The sequence below is a fragment of the Ochotona princeps genome, chromosome 22, assembly GCF_030435755.1.
Source record: "Ochotona princeps isolate mOchPri1 chromosome 22, mOchPri1.hap1, whole genome shotgun sequence".
Classification (NCBI taxonomy): Eukaryota; Metazoa; Chordata; class Mammalia; order Lagomorpha; family Ochotonidae; genus Ochotona; species Ochotona princeps.
The window spans coordinates 19,302,656-19,321,060 of NC_080853.1; the positions used below are offsets into that span (position 1 = coordinate 19,302,656).

Here is an 18,405-nt window from a genome sequence, read left to right on the forward strand (position 1 = left end):
GGAGAGCCCGCGGCACCGCCCCCTCCACAGCCCGAGCGCCCGCTCGCGCGGCTCCCACAATGCACCGCACAATGGCCCGGCCGCCGCCACTACCGGGGCCTGAGCGGGCCTGGCGGAGCCCGAGCGCGGCCCGGCCCGCAGCGCGGGGGCCCGAGCGCGGTGAGTGCCGACGAGGGCCCCAGGGGACGGTGGGGAGCGGGGCGGGAGGCCGTCTCGCTGCACCTGCGCGCGGGGGGCACCCAGAGCGGCGGCGCCCCTTGGTCTCGGGGCTCCTCGGCGCGGTCGCTCACACACACCCCTGTCGGGGGCGGCGTTGGGGGGGAAGCCCTTTTTTTTTTTTTTTTTGCGCCAGCCCGGCCCCAGATAGGCCCGAGGGTGACGAAAAGTCGGCCCGGATCATGAGACGTGGGATCTAGGGGGATCCCAGGAAGCCTCGCTGACCCCCTTCTCTTCCGATACCTGGAGTCGCAGCCCTGGGGTCCCCCCACTCTCGACCCCCAGGCTCCCTGGAGACCCAGATAACGTGCTGCTGATCTTCCCCGGAACCCGGGTCTGGGGGACGCCGATAAGATGCACCTGCCCCCTCCCTCGGACACGCCTACCCAGACCCGCGTTCTCCCCTCCTGTAGCTGCCTGTAGTCGGGTCCCCCCCCCCCGCTGTTGGCTTTTCCAGGTTTACATAACCCCACTTTGAAGTTTCCCTCAAGGATCTGAGTGTAAAAAACCTGAACAAGCCCTACCGGTAGTAGTTTCCTTCCCCGCGGATCACACCCCCAGACTTCACACATCTTCCAGCCGCGACGGTTAGAAACCAGACGGTCTTAAAATCCAAAGACTTCCTTTCTGCCTGTGTGCAATCATGGGAGCCCTCTGACCCCCACAAACCTCTCGACTTTTGGGGGGAGTCCCTTAGAGAACGGATCACCTGCTCGTGACGGCTCACTATACTTGCTTACTTGCTTTTCTTTCCTACCCCTGAGATTCCAGTCTTCCCCCTAGAATTCCCATCCCTTCTTTGCACCCTTCCACTTGGATCTCTCTCAGTCTTTTTTTTTGGGAGGGGGTGGAATTTAGCCGCTCTCCACCACGATGTAGGGGTGGTCTGGAAGCTAGCCTAGGAGCCAGACTTGGGCTACAAATCCAGTTCTATGCTGTGACCCATGACACTTGATGGTGGGGGAAAGGGCGCTGAAAAGAGGAGGGCAGTTGGGTAGGAGGGGAGCTGGTGTGTTCACCTGCTCGGGTAGCCTGTCTTGCCAGTGTGTGTGTTTTTCCACCTGTCAGCGCCGGCCTTAGGTTTCTGTCTCCCCTCCTTAGGTAAAGCCACCAAATTTGGAAGGACAGGAGTTGTCAAAAACATGCTTTGTTGTTGTTTGTTTGTTTGTTTCCTCCTCCATTGAAAATCGGTCTGTAGCAAGTTGCAGCCATTTGCTCAAGTTGCTCCCCCCGCCCCAGGAGCGGAACAGCAGGAATCTGAGGAAAGCTTGAATCAAAGGGACTCCAAAGGGCCCAGCCACACCAATGGGAGAAACAGCAGCCTGGGAGTAAATCCAACCTCTGTTAATCCTGTTTGATGTTTCTTGGAATGATGCAAGTCATTGAGACTTTCCTGCCTCCCTGTAATTTAATTCTCCCACCTCTCTGGAGTGTGTGTGTCCTGGGCAGGGAAGGGAGGGGGAGCAGCTATTCCCACTGCCTTCTTTTCCTTCTCACGAAGTGCTTCAGCCAGCCACCGTGCCTTTGCAGTCCTGTTTCTAGTGCCCAGGTCAGGAGCCCCACCACCCGCCTCCTTTTTTTTTAGTCTATTTATAATTTCCCAGTTGCTATTTTGGGTTCTGCTTAAGGGAGGATTCCGTTCACCCCAAGGAAAGTTCCTGGGTGTGTTTCCTTCTCAGCAGGTGTTGGATTGAGTGCTTCAGATCCACCCCCCCAGGAGCTCTGGGCTGAAGGGATAAAGGCTATTTTAGGGTAGTCACTGAAGTGGAGCTGTTAATCCTCTCTGGGTCTCTTTAGTAAAGAACACTCAGAGATTAACTCTTTCCTTGCTGCAGGAGGCATGTTGGGGTGGGGGTGGTTGGGAGAGTTTGTGTAGCAGCAGAAAATGGGAACCTGCAACTTGATACAAAAGCAGAGAATACTCCTCTTTTGGGGGAGGCACTTTTAGAGTCCTGTGTGGAGCTCTTGGCATACCTGATTAAAATAAGCCTTAGAAGAAGCCTGTGAGGTAAGTATTTTTAGCTTTACAGATGAGGAAACGGGCTAATAATGGAGAAAGAAGGCAGTTTCTATAGAGATGATGTAACATCATAAAAACCAGTTTCCTCAGAGGGCAGCGGGCATCATGGCATGCAACAGAGGACACATAGGCTGGGGAGCGGCGTGGCTGTCCGTCTGTAGGCCCTGCCGTGTGGGGCAGAAGGGACAATGAAAGTGTAACCAAGGAGATGATGCAGGAGGGAGGGAAGGAGGGAAGGGGTGAAGGAGAGAGAGGAAGGAGCTGGCGACCGACGGGGGATGTGCTGAGGATTTGCTGTGGGGAAAAAGAGAAGTAACCTGAGTGAGGGAAGGACAAAGGAATGCCCTGACCACAGGCACAAAGAGCAGGGGCAGCCGAGAGCTCAGCACGCAGTGTCACCTTCAGGAGGAGTCTCTGATTTAATCCTCCTTGAGACCCTTGCAGGGAGCAAGGCCCTGTCTCTGTCATAGAAATTGAGGCAAGCAAGGTACAGAGGCCCAGCGTAACCTGACCAGGGCTTGGACACTGCTGAGTGACAGCCCCTCTGATAGCAAGTCCAAGGTTCTTTCCATGCTAGCCTGCTCGTTCAGATCAGAAGACAGAAGGAATCTTGGGCTGAAAATGCACCAAGTTTTGTCAGTGCCTGGGAGGGAGGGATTGTGTTTGTTTTATGGGAACAGGTTCTGGCAGCTTCTCTGTAGTTGTTCAGGTTGGAGTGGGAGACCAGAAGGGCAGCTTTGAAAGACAAGTAGAATTCTTTCACAGTTTTGTCGAGGAAGGAGCCTGCAGAAAGGGACTTTGGATTACATGAGACAAGCCCAGAAGATTTTTTTTTTAAAGATTTATTCATTTTATTACAGCCAGATATACACAGAGGAGGAGAGACAGAGAGGAAGATCTTCCCTCCGATGATTCACTCCCCAAGTGAGCCACAATGGGCCGATGCGCGCCGATCCGAAGCCGGGAACCTGGAACCTCTTCCGGGTCTCCCACGCGGGTGCAGGGTCCCAATGCATTGGGCCATCCTCGACTGCTCTCCCAGGCCACAAGCAGGGAGCTGGATGGGAAGTGGAGCTGCTGGGATTAGAACCGGTGCCCATATGGGATCCCGGGGCTTTCAAGGCGAGGACTTCAGCCGCTAGGCCACGCTGCCGGGCCCAAGCCCAGGAGATTTTTAAAGGACAGGCCAGACCCCATGCCCACCCCCAACCCCAAGCATTCCTGGGCAACACTAGCAGTGTTGATGATCCAGCAACCTGCTAGTAACTTGGTCAGGACTTTATTGTGCCTTTTAAAAGCATAAATGAGTAGGATCAGGGTGTTGGCTCTTTGCTTTTGAAAGCTGTAAGACCTTGATGCAGATCAAGGGGAACACGATGGCTGCTGGCCTGCTTTCTTCAGTTCTATCAGGAGAGCCTTGTGAGTTCTTCCCAGCCATTACCAGCCTCTTTCCTAGAAACCCATTACTCATGCTTTCAGTAGCGGCCTGCTACCCTGCTGCATCTTGGTCGGGCTTGTTCAGAAGAACAGATGAAGTGGACGTGTGGGAGGTGGGGGCTGCACTGTTCTCTTTCTGAGTTTGCGTGGAATTTCCAGGGCCAGGCCCCTAGTCCCATCAGCCACAGTGCTGGAGCTAACATGCTTCCCTGTGGCTGCTATTCCCAGCTTTGGAGGGCTGAGGTATATGATTACAGGTACAAACAGGGAGCAGAATTTGACTTTGAAGGCAGGGGAAGTTCCTTCCAAACTCGCCATGCAGTGCTCACTTTGGCAGTACATATACTAAAATTGGAACGATACAGAGATTAGCATGGCCCCTGCGCAAGGATGACACGCAAACTCACCATGCAGCCAGTTCCAAGGGGGGCAGTTATCTCTGGGTTTATAAACAGGTAATTCCACCCTCAAGAAGAAGGAGGGACTTAAACAATGAAAGCCAGACGTCAGAGGTCCTAGTGAAGAGGGCTGATGTGCCCAGTGACTAGACGGCTGAAGTGGAACCAGTCTTCAGTATCACCTCTCGCTCCCCAGCACGTGATTCATGCAAAACGCAGCCACCTTTGTGCAGATATTTCTAGGCAAATCTCCACGGGTGATGGGGAAATATTTATCATAGTACAGTGCCGTGTTACTTTAGTAAGAGAAATGGCTGCTCCTGAACAGGACGTGGCTCACGTTAATGATGAGCCAAGCTCTCTTGGGCATGAACCTGCTGATCCCATCATCTCATTCCTGGCCAGGCTGTTGCGTGAATGGTGGCTGTGAGCAGCAGGTGCTGACAAGCTGAGCAAGCGTTTTGCGACCCACAGCTAGTTTGTGCCGTTGGAGCCTTCCCCAGATGGTCATGGACCAGCCCCACATGCCACGTGCTTGTTTCATGTGGAGAAGCCTTGCAACCAAATTCTGGCATGAACTCATCAAAGGGAATCCCCCTGTAGTAGTTGGTTGTGTTGTGGTTGTAACCTGTGGTGAGCCTGGGAGCATGAATGTGGACCAGTCGTTGTCCTCCAAGAGTCGGTACCGTGCCTCCCATCCCCATCCTCTGAGTTGGCATCAGGGCAGGAGTAGGGTCACCTTTGTTCCAGTTCTCTTCCCCCTCCCCACCCCGCTCTCTGCCTGCTTTGGAAAGGCTGCAGACTCATTTTGAAGCAGAACTTCCCAGGCCCAGGTTAGTTTCTGAGATTCAGCTTACAGAGAGTGAATAAAAAAAGTTGAGATTCATTTTCTAGATGTGAAGTATGGAACTCTAAGAGACTTGATAGAAGTGTTTAAACAACCAGTCTGATGGAGAAGACTAAATTTTAGTGCAAGAGTGTGGAGTGTGCCCTGAGGGGTCTGTAGGTGGGGCCTCTTAGCACCCACCTATTATTGGACAGGCCTTGCCAGGAAGACATGATCTGCGCCCAGAGACCCCAGCAGGCATTGAAGGTCAGGAGGGGACCAGCTCTGACTTCAGGAAAACTCTGAGGCTCTTGTAGCCTCCTGATGTTGACACCTTGTTAGGAAGACATCTGGCACAGGGCTGGCTTTCCAGGGCTTAAATTCCTGGAATAAAGCCACCTTCTTTATTCTCTGAGGCCTTTTGGGCATTTTATGGCTCCTTAGCACCTCCCTGAAGAGGAAAATTGTGGAAAGTAGTGGCTGAGCAGAAGGCAGTAGCTGAGAGGGAGGGGAAATGGGGGGGTGCGGGAGGAACGGATACCTTCGGTTTAGTGAAGAGGATGTAAAAGTGAAGTTAGGAAGCCAGATTTAGAGTTTTAGGAATTTTAGTTCCTTAGTTTATCTTGTTTCTTGTTCACCTAGGTGGTACTGGTAATAATAGCTGTCACTACGCATTGTTCCTTCTTTCCTTAAAATATCCTATCATTTGGAGTATTAATGCCATTTTATAAGTGAGGAAATGGCTCAAGGAGTCACCCAGCTGCTAAATGGGGAGGCTGGGCTTGGGCTGGGCCATCTGTGTTTGCAGCCCATGTTCTTGTGGCCTGGGCTCCCTAACACCAGCTCCTCTGGTGTTTTGTTTTTTGTTTGTATTTTTTCAGGTGAAGAGATCATTTTCTGAAGGCTGTGTTGAAGGCGGCGACGGAACGGAAGGCTCGTGCAGAGCGGATGGGGAGGCTTTCTGACTAAGATGGCTCTTCGCCATTAGCCCTGCCATGACCACATTTTTCACCAGCGTCCCCCCCTGGATTCAAGATGCAAAGCAGGAGGAGGAAGTGGGCTGGAAACTAGTTCCCAGGCCTCGGGGCCGGGAGGTAGAGAGTCAAGTGAAGTGCCAATGTGAAATCTCTGGGCCGCCCTTCTCCAGCGGGGAGAAGCCTCACAGCCTCCCGCACATCGAGCAGAGACCATATAGCTGCCCTCAGCTGCACTGTGGCAAGGCTTTTGCCTCGAAGTACAAGCTGTATAGGTAAGTGGCACACCCATCTCTTCCTGCCCTTCAGTTCCCAGAGGACAAAGCCGGAACCCACTGTGGGGTTGAATTTGTCCCATGGATCCAACCCCTGACCAGTCAACGTCACCCACTAGACAGGATGGCATTTTTTGATTGAGACACTGGAGTTTGATGGCTACAATCTCAGCCATGAACAAAACAGCCTGAACATTTTTTAAATCTTGCTTTCCCCATCCCTGTCAGGTAATGGTCATATAATCTTAGCCAGAAGTTAGAACTCCAGAAGGAAAACGGGGTGCACTCAGCCCAGGGTGTCTATCAGAGTGGAAACCCAAAGCTGGATGTGCCTCCCCTGGGGTCGGTTGCATGCAGTACCCCTCCTCTGGAGCCAGCCTGCCACCTGCATGGTGACTGCCTTCTCTGTGGAGTTCCTGCTGCTCGCTGAGCCAGCTGCTTTTCTGAAATCTGGAAGCCCGTGAGCCATGACTGAAAGTGAAGCCCTGTAAGCATAAGCCTTGATTGGGAGAGCAGCCTGCTGGAAGACAGTTCTGACTTGGTCCTTGCCTTTCCATTAACTGCCCTTTTACAGCTGCGGTAGACCAGGCCTGATGGGCAGTTGGCCAAGCAGCCGTTTGTCCATCCAGCTGTTGTTTTATTGAGCTCCTGCTGCATACCAGGCACAGGACTGCGTGCTAAGGACAGAGTGGTGAGCCAGACAGACTCGAAGTGCTGGTCTTCATTGACTTTACTGTTTCAGTATTGGGGCCTGAACAGGATGACCACAGAAAGCCCCACTTCCTCATCCGAAGTACAGTTGATGGGAAGGAACTAAAATAGGCAGCAAGGCAGTGTGGTGGCCATGGCTGCCTCAGGACAGCTCTGTGGTCCTCACACTGCTAGCAATGGTCTGTGTGTGCCTGGGTCTTAGAAGACGCCAGTCACGACCACCTGCTGACACATGGGCTGAGTGCTGTTGAGGGGCTGCGGGAAGATGCTAGCCAGGGCCCGTGGTTTTCCAGGCGGTCTCTCTGGGCCTCAGTTTCCTCCCCTGAAAATGAGGGAATGGAGTGAATCACTCAGCACTTCTCTGTCACCTGTTGTCACTGCTGTATCAGTTACGTCAGAGGTTGCCGGTAACCCACACAGCTGTGAGTGTGAGGACAACAGATGTATATGATTCGCTCCTGGTAAGAGAAGATCACTGGGGCTGTTCCAGTGAGAGCTGAGTGACCCACGTTTCAAGAAGGTCTGTGTTTCAGTGTAGCCCCCGCCTTGTGCTGACTGGTAAGTGGGACTGCCTGGGCCTCAGCCTCCAGTAGAGAACAAGGTTAATGACAGTTTCTACAGGGCCTAGTGAATGGGGGTGCTCCTGGAGTCTTGTTGAGTTGATCTTGAGTCTGCTGCAGAGCTGTGGGATGCCCTTCCTGGGCTCTGAGCTGCTTTCTGACTATGTGGAAGCAGGTGAGCCAACGGCCCTGAGGTGCTGGCAGCCATTGAGCTGGCATCAGTGAGCATGCGGTGGACAGTTCTCTCCCACTCATGGCCACTGTCTGTCTCCCTGGGGGCAGCCAGAGGAGTTCCAAGCATGCGTTCCCTTCCTTTTTATCAAAAGGGATCTTATTACACTCTGTAGGACTCACTCGCTATTTTTATTATGCAGATCTGTATATTGTAAGAGTTCATTCCCAGTGAGGCAATTTAGGAATACTTCATTCTCCCTTTAGTGTGTCATTTTATGGATGATTTTTGCAAAGGGAATGCACTCAGATAATTTAAAACCCATCCAGGACCAAAAGGTGTACAGTAAAAGCTGACACAGTCATCCATCCGTAAGGTGTCCAGTTCTCCGCACAGGCAACAGGGGATGTGCTTTTTGGACTCATATATCCTTCCAGAAATACTGTAAGCATATACACAGCTGCTTCAGTTTTTGAGAAGTTAGAACCATTGTACAGACTTAACGTCATTTGGGGACGAGTTCCCTAGTGACTGATTGAATGAGAATATTTCTCATTTTGGCCTCTACAGATGGTACTGCAAGTGCTATTCTGCAGGTGGGCAAGGACAGCTCTGGAGCTCAGCTGGCATGCATTCCATCCCAGGCTTTCCTATAGTAGTTCTTATGTTCAATTTCTGTTTAACGGACACCATGAGTATGCCAGCAGCCCTCGTGATGTCACCCCTTCTCCACTTTCTCTCCCTTCCTCCCATCCCTAGGCACATGGCCACCCATTCAGCCCAGAAACCCCACCAGTGCATGTACTGTGATAAGATGTTTCATCGCAAGGACCATCTGCGGAATCACCTGCAGACCCACGACCCCAACAAAGAGGCCCTCCACTGTTCTGAGTGTGGTAAGAATTACAATACCAAGCTGGGTTACCGGCGCCATCTGGCCATGCACGCTGCCAGCAGTGGTGACCTCAGCTGCAAGGTGTGCCTGCAGACATTCGAGAGCACCCAGGCGCTGCTGGAGCACCTGAAGGCCCACTCCCGCCGGGTCGCAGGCGGTGCCAAGGAGAAGAAGCACCCCTGCGACCATTGCGACCGGCGCTTCTACACACGGAAGGATGTGCGGCGGCACCTGGTGGTGCACACAGGCCGCAAGGACTTCCTGTGCCAGTATTGTGCCCAGCGATTTGGGCGCAAGGACCACCTGACACGTCACGTCAAGAAGAGCCACTCGCAGGAGCTGCTCAAGATCAAGACCGAGCCTGTGGACATGCTGGGCCTGCTCAGCTGCAGCTCCACGGTCAGCGTGAAGGAGGAGCTGAGCCCCGTGCTGTGCATGGCCTCGCGGGACGTGATGGGGGCCAAGGCCTTCCCAAGCATGTTGCCCATGGGCATGTATGGCGCCCACATCCCTACCATGCCTAGCACGGGCATGCCGCACTCCCTGGTACACAACACGCTGCCCATGGGCATGAGCTACCCTCTGGAGTCCTCGCCTATCTCCTCCCCAGCTCAGCTCCCTCCGAAATACCAGCTTGGATCTACCTCATACTTGCCCGATAAATTGCCCAAAGTGGAGGTGGACAGTTTCCTGGCAGAGCTCCCCGGAAGCCTGTCTCTCCCGTCGGCTGAGCCCCAGCCTGCCTCCCCTCAGCCGGCAGCGGCGGCCCTCCTCGATGAAGCACTGCTCGCCAAGAGCCCCGCCAACCTCTCCGAGGCCCTGTGCGCTGCTAATGTGGACTTCTCCCACCTCCTGGGCTTTCTGCCCCTCAACCTGCCCCCATGCAACCCACCCGGGGCCACAGGAGGCCTGGTGATGGGCTACTCCCAGGCGGAAGCACAGCCCCTGCTCACCACTCTGCAAGCTCAGCCTCCCGAGTCCCCAGGAGCCGGGGGACCCCTGAACTTTGGGCCTCTGCACTCCTTGCCACCCGTCTTCACCTCGGGCCTGAGTACCACCACCCTGCCTCGGTTCCACCAAGCATTCCAGTAGCCCCCACGGAGGCCCTCCAGTCATGTCAGGGAGCTCTAGGACCCGCCCCATCCACGTCCCCCCAAGAAGGCAGCTTAGCTTTCAGAGCTAGGTTCAAAAAGAAAAAAAAAAGAATTCCAGTGTCTGTACGGAGCACTTGGGCTGGGCATTCAGGCTCCAGGATCAGTTCCAGGAGGAGCCCTGAAGCCTGGCCCCGTGAGAAGATCTCATATACCATAGGACTTCAGGTATCTTTGCTTTGTTTTGTTTTTGTTTTGAAATCTTGATCTGAATCGGGAGCCACATTCAGCCCTCTCCTTCTCAGAACCTCCTTCTCTTAGAAGGGGTGGCCTCTTGGAGACACAGAGGGTCTTACCTTGGATGACCTCAAGAGAAAGAGCCCAGGAAGCCCGCCGTCTGGTCCCGACCTGCAGACCTCCCGGCAGTTCAGTCGGTCAGGCCCCACTGCGGAAGGTCCCCGGGGCCCATCACCTGCTCACAGCCCTCAGGTGGGAGAGAGGGGGCATCTCTCTCCTTGCCGACCACCCCACCCCAACCACACCAACACCTCTGTTTTCAGTCAGTGTTGTCCAGCAACGGTACCGTTTACACAGTCACCTCAGACACATCATTTCACCTCCTTTGCCATGCTGTTAGCCTTAGAACGATTGCAGTGAACACTGTTTACACACCGCAAATCCATTCCCACCAGTCCATTCCAGTTGGCACCAGCCTGAACCATTTGGTACCTGGTGTGAACTGGAGCCCTGTTTACAAGGCGGAGTCGGGTCTTTTGCTGACTTCACTTCACTTGAGGTCACGTTTTTCCCCCGTGGGGAAATAAACTGACTTTGGACTGCTTCAGTCTCTGCCGTCTTCCATGACCGCGTCTGGGCCTGCCACCCTCGGCGGTGTCCACCGGAGACAGGCACGAAGACTGGAGCGCTTTTTCTCACAGGTCTGCAATTGTGTTTTTCTCCAAGTACATCATGACCCCCTTCGCCCTCCTTTTGAACTGGAGAGGGGAAGACATGAAAGGCATGCCCCCACCCCTCACCTCCCTTGGTCCTTCAGCCCCACTGCAAGCACCCTGAGCTGTTGCTGTCCTCAGTCCTGGGAGGAAGGTCTCGGGGGGTTTTAGGCCGGTGTGGATTGCAGAGGCTGGGAGCCCCTCATTTGTTGCCCTGTTGCGCTTCACCAGGAAGTCATGGAATTGTTAGGAGAATGAGTTTTCAGAAAGTTAGAGGTGGCAGAGTTGAGTCCCAGTCCGTGGGTATGTTGTCTCCTGTTTGGAGGTTTTTCTTACCGTTGGAAGCCACCGTGTGTAGACGTGTCCGTTCTCCAACAAGGAACGTGCACCGCCTGCCTGCCTTTCCCCTCAGTTTGGCCCCTAGAACCCAGCAGGGTTTCTTGGAACAAATGATGAGTTCTCTGCCGCCTTGCAGGGCTCCGTGCTGCACACAGCACAGCCCTCGCCTGGAACCCAGCCGGATCCCATCCCTGCTTCCTCGCAGCTCTGCGCGGGTCCTACCCACCCCTGGAAGGGAGGCAGCTCAGGGAGCACTGTTGTGGGACCCCCTTGGGATGCCTCCACTCTGATTCAGAAACACACTTCTACCTCTTTACTGTTAACTCCTACAGTTGCAGCTGGCAGTTTCAGGGCACCTGTGTTGGTGGTGCCTCTGCTGGCTTCTCCACTCGAGTTTCAGGACAAACTACCAAGGAACTGCCTCATACTCCCACTAGTTCCCTCTGAACCCCGGCCCCTACCTTCTGGTTATACTCCCTTTGGTTTATTGTCAGGCACCGAGCAGGTCTGAGACCCAGGCTTCTTGCTGCAGCCCAGGCTAGCACGCTTTGTTTAAGGTGAAAGCCTCAAAGTTCAGCTCCATGGCCCTTGATTGGCAGCTAGCTGGAGCGAACAAACTTGTGTTGATTTAGGCAAGGTAGCTTGGGATACCTTTTGCAAAAGCAAAACCAGATATAAAAATATCTGGCAAAGTTAGAATCAGTCTAGATGATTTGCTTCTAAAAATTAGTTTCAGTTGAGTCCCAGGGACTAAATTAAGGTTTATTTTCAAAAGCGCCTACTTGGGTACTCAGCCACCTCCTGCATGCTGTGCATGTTGTCTATGTTGTTGGGACTTCTGGTAGAGGAAACGCTATGTGAGAATCGGCGTGGGGTTCACCGCAGCCATTCTGTGCCGGCCTGCACGCAGGCCCTCTACCCGCCCTCTCCTGGCCGCCTCCCTGACCTTGGCCTGCAGAGGGAAGCGGGCTGTTGGAGGAACCCAGTCCCCTCTGCCTGCCCTTTGCTGTCCTTTCCCTGGAGTCTCCCTGCTAACTGTCCTGATGTTGGGAAACTCAGGATGGACAAAGCAGCTGTTTAAGAGCTTGTAACTGGGCCTGGCCCCTGCCTACTGGCTTCTTCCCCCTCCCCGCTCGCTCTCCTCTCTTCTCTGTGCCCTCACCACCCACAAGGCATTCTCCTTGCCACTGTGAACTTCGTAGGTGCAGAGGAATATTATCTGCCTTCACCTTTTCTTGCTTTTTTCTTTTTCTTTTTTGAACTCTAGCCACCCAGCTGTTTTTTAAACCTTCTCAAAATTATATTTAAAAAAAAAAAAAAAAAAACTTACTGGCCTGATTGTTTAGAGGTTAAGAAAAGCTCTGTCCTACCTACACTCAGTCCCCAGACTTCAGTCCTTTGGTACTCTTCCTAAGGACATGGGCACTTGTCCAGGACAGGAGCTGTGGTGTGTGGCACAGAGACCAATCAGGGACCAGGAGAAAAAGGAGTGAGTCCCCTTTCCCCATGATCTCCTTCAGCTGGCATCAGTGATGAGCTGGCCTCAATAGGGACATGCGCTTCCCTCCCTGCGCCGTGTGGCTGGTCAGGGCCCAGGATGCCCCTGGGAGTCAGGGCTGCCAGGCCCCAGGTGGCAGTGCCAAGGACCACTGTACTGCCTGACAGGAGGCAGGGAAAGGAGGACCGCTGAGTTTCTCACACACATACCCCCAATCTTCGCAAGTGGCATTTTGTTCATGGAAATCCGGGAAGCAGGTGTGATGATGTTTTTGCTCGTAGATATTGTCCTAAGTTGAAATCCACTCCCTGCACCCTAAAACTTTGCCTAATAGTATTTGCAATTCCCCCATCCCTTTTGGTAGCTCTTGTTATCCACCCCCCACCCCCACTTTACCTTCCTTATTATCTAGGAGCTGTTTTTAAGCACGATTTTTTTTAAACAGGTTATATTGTACAGGATCAATATTTTGCTTTTTAACAAGGATATTTATGTAATAAGAAACTTTGCCTTAGGCAGGTGTTGGCCAGAAAAGTCCAGATTCTTCTGGAAACCTCCCCTGGCCTCTCCTGGATTTCTGAACCTGCTGTGGAAGGAATTGGCTGTAACCTTGACCACTGGAGAGGAGGGTCTGGCAAGGGAGAGGGGTGGTCGTCAAGATCACCTAGTGCCCCATGGAGGGCCTTGGGAGATCCGGTCCAGCCTCAGGTGGTGTCTGCTGAGCTGCTGGAAGCCCCTTTGGCACTAGCATGCCCCAGTAACACTTCCTCCTGCTCTTCCCTCCCTCCCAGCGGTCAAGGCCATGGGGCCGCTCTTTCGTAATGCCAGATAATTTAAAAAGAAAAAATACAAAACAAAAACCTTCTAGCACTTTGTAAACACAGCGAATAACCTCTTGGAGTATTTTTGGCTTTATATAAAACAAGGTTTTTAATTGTAAAATATAAGTGCCATTAGAAAATGCACAGGGCATATCTTTGTTAAAGTAGATTTTTTTCAATGTTTTACAGAATTACATTTTCGAAAAAAAGTTTTTATAATGAAGTTGTTTATTAAAAACTTCTGAATGATGTGTTTGGAAGTTGTGAACCTGTCTGATTGGGAAAGGGTGGCGAGAGCCTGGAACAAAAGCGGGAATCTGGGCCTCATTAGCATCAGAGGTGAGGGTGGGTGTGGGGCAGGCAGTAACAACCCCTCGGTAGGCCATGAGCTTTGTTTCTTAAAGTTTGTTATTTTTAAATCTGTTTACATAATTTTTAAAAAGGGGATTTGTTTACTTTTATTGGAAAGATTTACAGAGAGGAGAGACAGAGAGAGGTCTTCCATCTGCTGGTTTACTCCCTAGAAGGCCACAATGGCTTAAACTGAGCTAATCCAGAGCCAGGAGCTTCTTCCAGGTCTCCCTAATAGGTACAGGGTCTCAAGGACTTGGGCTATCCTCCGCTACTTTACCAGGCCATAAGCAGAGAGCTGGATGGGAAGTGGAACTGCTCGGATTCAAACCAGCACTCCACATGGGGACACCAGCACTTGCAGATGGAGAATTAGCTTGTTGAGCCACCATAACGCCCCCAAAGTTTAAGATCTTAAGTGAGTGCCCTTTAGTTAAGTGGCATTATTTCTGGATGCAAGGGTTAGAAAACCCGAATTGAGTGGCCTTTAAACAGTGACATTTCCGATGAGGGAGTGTGGCAGACATCAGGCAATCTAGAAGGTAGGCCAATCCAGAACCTCCAACATGGAGGTACCTAAGTGTCCCTGGCCGTCTACCTGCCTACTGCGTCCTCTCCAGGCCCTGCAAAGCTTCCACCATGGAAGAGCAATCCAGTACTGCCTAGCTCCAGACCTGGCCCTCTCACAAGGTGCTGAGCGGAAGAGAGGCTTCCCACTTGCTGAGGGACAGTGTGCCTGAGGGTCACGCGGAAAGTTTCAGACTGCACTCCTCTTTTGTGCCCTGGGGTCAATGTCCAGAGCCCAGGCACACAGAGCACTTGGGAGTGTAGCCCAAACTCCTGGAGGTACCAACGCCTGCACGAGGCACGCCGGGCCAGCGTTTAGTCCGTTTTTACTTGAAAAAAAAAAAAAAAAAAAAAAGTCATGGTCCGCACCAACCAGTCGAACCCCAAGGGTGTCCACCACCCTAGTGGGATTGCATATCCCACCCCCCAAGACAGGTGTGGGGGTTCCGAGGATGGGGTCGTTGGATCCATTAGGCAGAAGGCTGAGGGCTTTCTGGAGGCTGTGGCAAGGACTAGCAGGGGAGGCGCAGAGTGGTGGGCAGGCTGCACGTTGCGGGAGTTGAAACCCCCAGAGCACAGACATTTGCTGCTTGGAGGATGGCGGGAGCCAGCTCATCCAGGTTCTTAGCCCTTGCCTGGTACAGGCGCTGCACCTGGACAAAGCTCACCTTTGCGCTCTGGGCCTAGAGCAAAGTAAAACGGAAGTCGGCTTTATGCCAACCAAGCAGCCCAGGAGGCTCCATTTGCTTTTGGGTTTGCAGGACCTAAGACCCTGCCCTCCCTCGCTGTGGATCCTTCTGCGCTAACTTTTGTTTTGCTCTCTCGTCGCAAGAATAGTTCCGGCACCTTCGGATGCAGGTCTGTTACCAGCATTTGTGACTCTCAATTGGAATCCGATCGATTTGGGTGAGGGATATGCCTCAGTCACTATCCTCTGCAAGGCTGCTCCACCGCATCCACCCCAGACCATGAGTCTGTCCAGACCATGTGATTGCCCAGCGCGGTGTCTGCGATGGGAGATTCTAACCCGCCATATCTAAAATCGAGCCTGACCCCCAGCACCTGCTCTAAGCTGCCGCCCACCCCTTGCTCGGTTCACCCCACCACTTTCCCCCGCCGCCGCGCGGACCCTACGCGCCTGCCCAGCCTTCTTGCCCCTTGCGCTCCACCGCCGCGGGACCCCGGCAAATCACATCCGGAAGAGGGGGCGCGAGGGGCGGAGCGTGCCTCAGAGCAGGAGACGACTCCTCCCCCGCGCCGCTCGCGGTGCCTCCGCCGCCGCACCTCTGCTTCGCAGTACCCGCAGTCCGGCCTGCACCCTTCGAACCCCTCCAGGCTCCCACCGGTGATGGCGGACGAGGGCACCGGGGCCTTGGAGAGTGCCGCGCACCCGCCAGCTGACCCCGCCCAGGACGGGGACGTGAGCCCGGCCCCTGCCGCCTGCTCCGGAGAAATGGAGGACCCAGGGCGCCCCGATCCTGCAGCTGGCCCTGGGCGCTGGGAAGCGGCCTCTGCGGCGACTGTCCCTGACCTGCAAGACGACACGGTGGGGAAGGAGGCCCCAGAAACCTGTGGCGCAGACGAGTGGGGGGCTCTCCCCGGAGCCGGTGGGAGGGCCGAGGATGTGACCACCGAGAAGGGAGCCATCTTCATGGAGGAAGTGGAGAAACCGGTGGGGGAGGAGAAGCTAGAGGTGGGCGCCGCCGATGTCCTTGGGGACCCAGGCCCTTTCAACCTCGAACGCCTAATTGTAGACCCACTGGAGGCCATCCAGTGGGAGCTGGAGGCGGTCAGCGCCCAGGCCGACAGGGCCTACCTGCGGCTGGAGCGCCGCTTTGGGCGGATGCGCCGGTTGCACCTAGCCCGGAGGAGCTTCATCATCCAGAATATTCCGGGCTTCTGGGTCACTGCCTTCCTAAACCACCCGCAGCTGGCAGCCATGATCAGTCCTCGAGATGAAGACATGCTCGGCTATCTGATGAACTTGGAGGTGAGGGAGCTCAGGCACGCCAGGATGGGTTGCAAGTTCAAGTTCCGGTTTTGGAGCAACCCGTACTTCCGAAATAAGGTGATCGTGAAGGAGTACGAGTGTGGAGCCTCGGGCCGGGTGGTGTCCGTGGCCACTCGCATCCGCTGGCACCGGGGCCAGGAACCACCGGCCCTAGTGCACCGCAACCGGGACACTGTCCGCAGTTTCTTTAGCTGGTTCTCCCAGCACAGCTTGCCTGAGGCTGACAGGGTGGCCCAGATCATCAAAGATGACCTGTGGCCCAACCCCCTGCAGTACTACCTCCTGGGGGAGAGACCCCGCAGGGCTAGGCGTGGCCTGGCCAGATGGCCTACAGAGGCCCCTACCCGGCCCTATGGGTTCCAATCTGGCTAAGTGGGCTTTGGGGTGGCACCTCCATGGTGACCCCCTCTGCCTTTGCCTTCTACCTGCCCACCTGTGCTCAGGCCAGCGGTGGCTATGGGTGCCTTGCTGTCAGCTTTCCGTTCTGTGCACCCTGGCCTGTCTGGATGTGTAGTGAGCTCAGCCCCAAGAGTTCCAGTCAGTCTCTACTATTTCCATATAAGTTTCATGTTCGTGCCAGTATCCCAGAACTGTCACCTCTCCACCTGCACCAAGTACCCAGTGCTGTGGATATGTGCCGCTGTCAACTTTGTGACCTGGACAGTCAATGACCTTGGCCTCCCCTGCAACCCTGTTTTTAAAATGGGCTTTCAGAGGGTATCATGAGAAGGGCCATTGCCTTTTGGAGGCCTGTGGCTTCGAGGCCCCAGCAAACTGGGCCTCCTGGGCCTGTGCCCTGGGCTCACAGTGGCCCTGCCTCCTGGCTCTGGCTAGCTGAGTTTTGTTGCCCAGCGTGGGACAAGTGCATCTGGATGTTCCCACAGGCCGGCCTGCTGCCAGATGGATTGCCTGCTCTCTTTGCTCCTTCTGCAGGGTGTCTGCCCACCAGGGCTGCTGCACGTGAATGAGGCAAAGGGTACGAAGTAGCCGTCAACACATTGTTCTGCCCTGTGTTGGTCCTCACCCCAGCCTGCTCCTGGCTTGTGCACCTCAGCAGGGAGTGGCCTTGACCTTCCTGTTATGTTTATACCAGGTCACCCTCAGCCTTGGTGCCTGTTCCTGGATCACTTTCAGACATGGGCGAACTTCGCTGCTGGTGCACGAGAGAGCCCCTGACCCCTGCCTGGCTGCATGCATGTTCCAGGGGACTGCTAGGTCAGGATCCCTCCCAGGAACCCTGAGCTCTGTGCCCAGTTCTGGGACCCACGCAGAATCCAGGCCCTTGGCCAGTCCGCCTTGCCTCCACCTACTTTTAGTTTGTCAGGGTGCACACAGGTGCTGGCCAGAAGCATTTCTGGTCATGGGCTTGCCCACATCTGCCCACATGTCATGATTTGCTTTTCAAAAGTGATGGCTCAGAAACAAGATAAACTAAAAGGGAGATTTTTGCAAACAGGTGAGCAGACAGCCTTTCTGGTTGAATGTCTCCCAAAAGGCAGAGCCTGTCCTGCGGGCTGGCAGCACCTTCTTCCCTTTGCCAGAGCCTGGAATCTTGGGCAGCAGACAGTGTGTATTTGCTGAAGGGCCACCAGGGAGTCCCCTGGGGAGGGGGCTGTTCATTATTCCTTTTTATACTGTTCTTGTAGAGGAACTTTAGCCCCAAAAGTTCTGTCCCCACTGGGTCCAAACCCTCGTGGGCTTGTTGCCAGGTCCTCTCCCCCACCCTCAGGCTTGCAGAGCCATCTGCATAGCAGACCCCTTCCCCCTGTGGAAGGCCTGGTCTGCTGCTGCCCCAGCTGGTGGCAGTGCTCACACCCACGAATGGAGAGATCTTGTGCAGAGATGTCTGCCCAGCCAGAGCCAGTCGGGGACCGGGGGAAAGTTAGGGGGTGGAGGAGTGGTTCCTGCTTTGTGTCCACCAGTGTGTTCTGTACATTGGGAGGACAGCAGGACACTGCAGCTATCCAAGTTGTCCCTTTCGTCTGTGCTCTGTGCTTTGGATTTTGCTGCTTGGAAGGCAGACTCCTGGCAGCATCCTGTCTTCGTCTCAATCCCTTCCCCGGGCCTGCCTGTGGCTGTTAGTGTTGACCATTTGCAAAACTATCAGTGTCCATTTTCTATGTCTTTTGGAAATTTGTGTGACTCATCACACTGCTGGAGTGAGACATGGTGTGAGCAGTATGATCAGTAGGATGGACCACAGAAGCCGGGACCGTGGAGGGAGCTCCAGTGGTCCAGTGGTGAACTGGCCTCACTGTGGCAGTGAGTGCTGCTTCTGCAGAGCCCAGTGTGG

The 18,405-nt window shown here is 54.3% G+C and overlaps 2 protein-coding genes and 1 non-coding gene across 3 annotated transcripts; all 3 read left to right on the forward strand.

The window, feature by feature from the left end:
- The first annotated feature begins 25 nt into the window (after positions 1–25).
- PLAGL2 (PLAG1 like zinc finger 2) lies at positions 26–13,439 on the forward strand. Its single transcript, XM_004585714.3, has 3 exons — positions 26–159; positions 5,779–6,146; positions 8,349–13,439. Exons 2-3 carry the CDS (start codon positions 5,893–5,895, stop codon positions 9,574–9,576), a joined length of 1,482 nt encoding a protein of 493 aa, XP_004585771.2. The 5' UTR covers positions 26–159; positions 5,779–5,892; the 3' UTR covers positions 9,577–13,439.
- LOC118760224 (U6 spliceosomal RNA) lies at positions 3,995–4,096 on the forward strand. Its single transcript, XR_004996660.1, has one exon. It is a non-coding gene; the product is annotated as a U6 spliceosomal RNA (small nuclear RNA).
- A 1,831-nt stretch (positions 13,440–15,270) lies between the features above and the next one.
- LOC101527141 (putative testis-specific Y-encoded-like protein 3) lies at positions 15,271–16,800 on the forward strand. Its single transcript, XM_004586016.2, has one exon. It carries the CDS (start codon positions 15,450–15,452, stop codon positions 16,482–16,484), a length of 1,035 nt encoding a protein of 344 aa, XP_004586073.1. The 5' UTR covers positions 15,271–15,449; the 3' UTR covers positions 16,485–16,800.
- Positions 16,801–18,405: the final 1,605 nt, after the last annotated feature.

Coding starts and splice junctions, on each gene's coding strand:
- LOC101527141 (XM_004586016.2), top strand. CDS start 15,450: ATGGCGGACGAGGGCACCGGGGCCTTGGAGAGTGCCGCGCACCCGCCA.
- PLAGL2 (XM_004585714.3), top strand. CDS start 5,893: ATGACCACATTTTTCACCAGCGTCCCCCCCTGGATTCAAGATGCAAAG. Junction 6,147..8,348: donor TCGAAGTACAAGCTGTATAG/GTAAGTGGCACA, acceptor TCCCATCCCTAG/GCACATGGCCACCCATTCAG.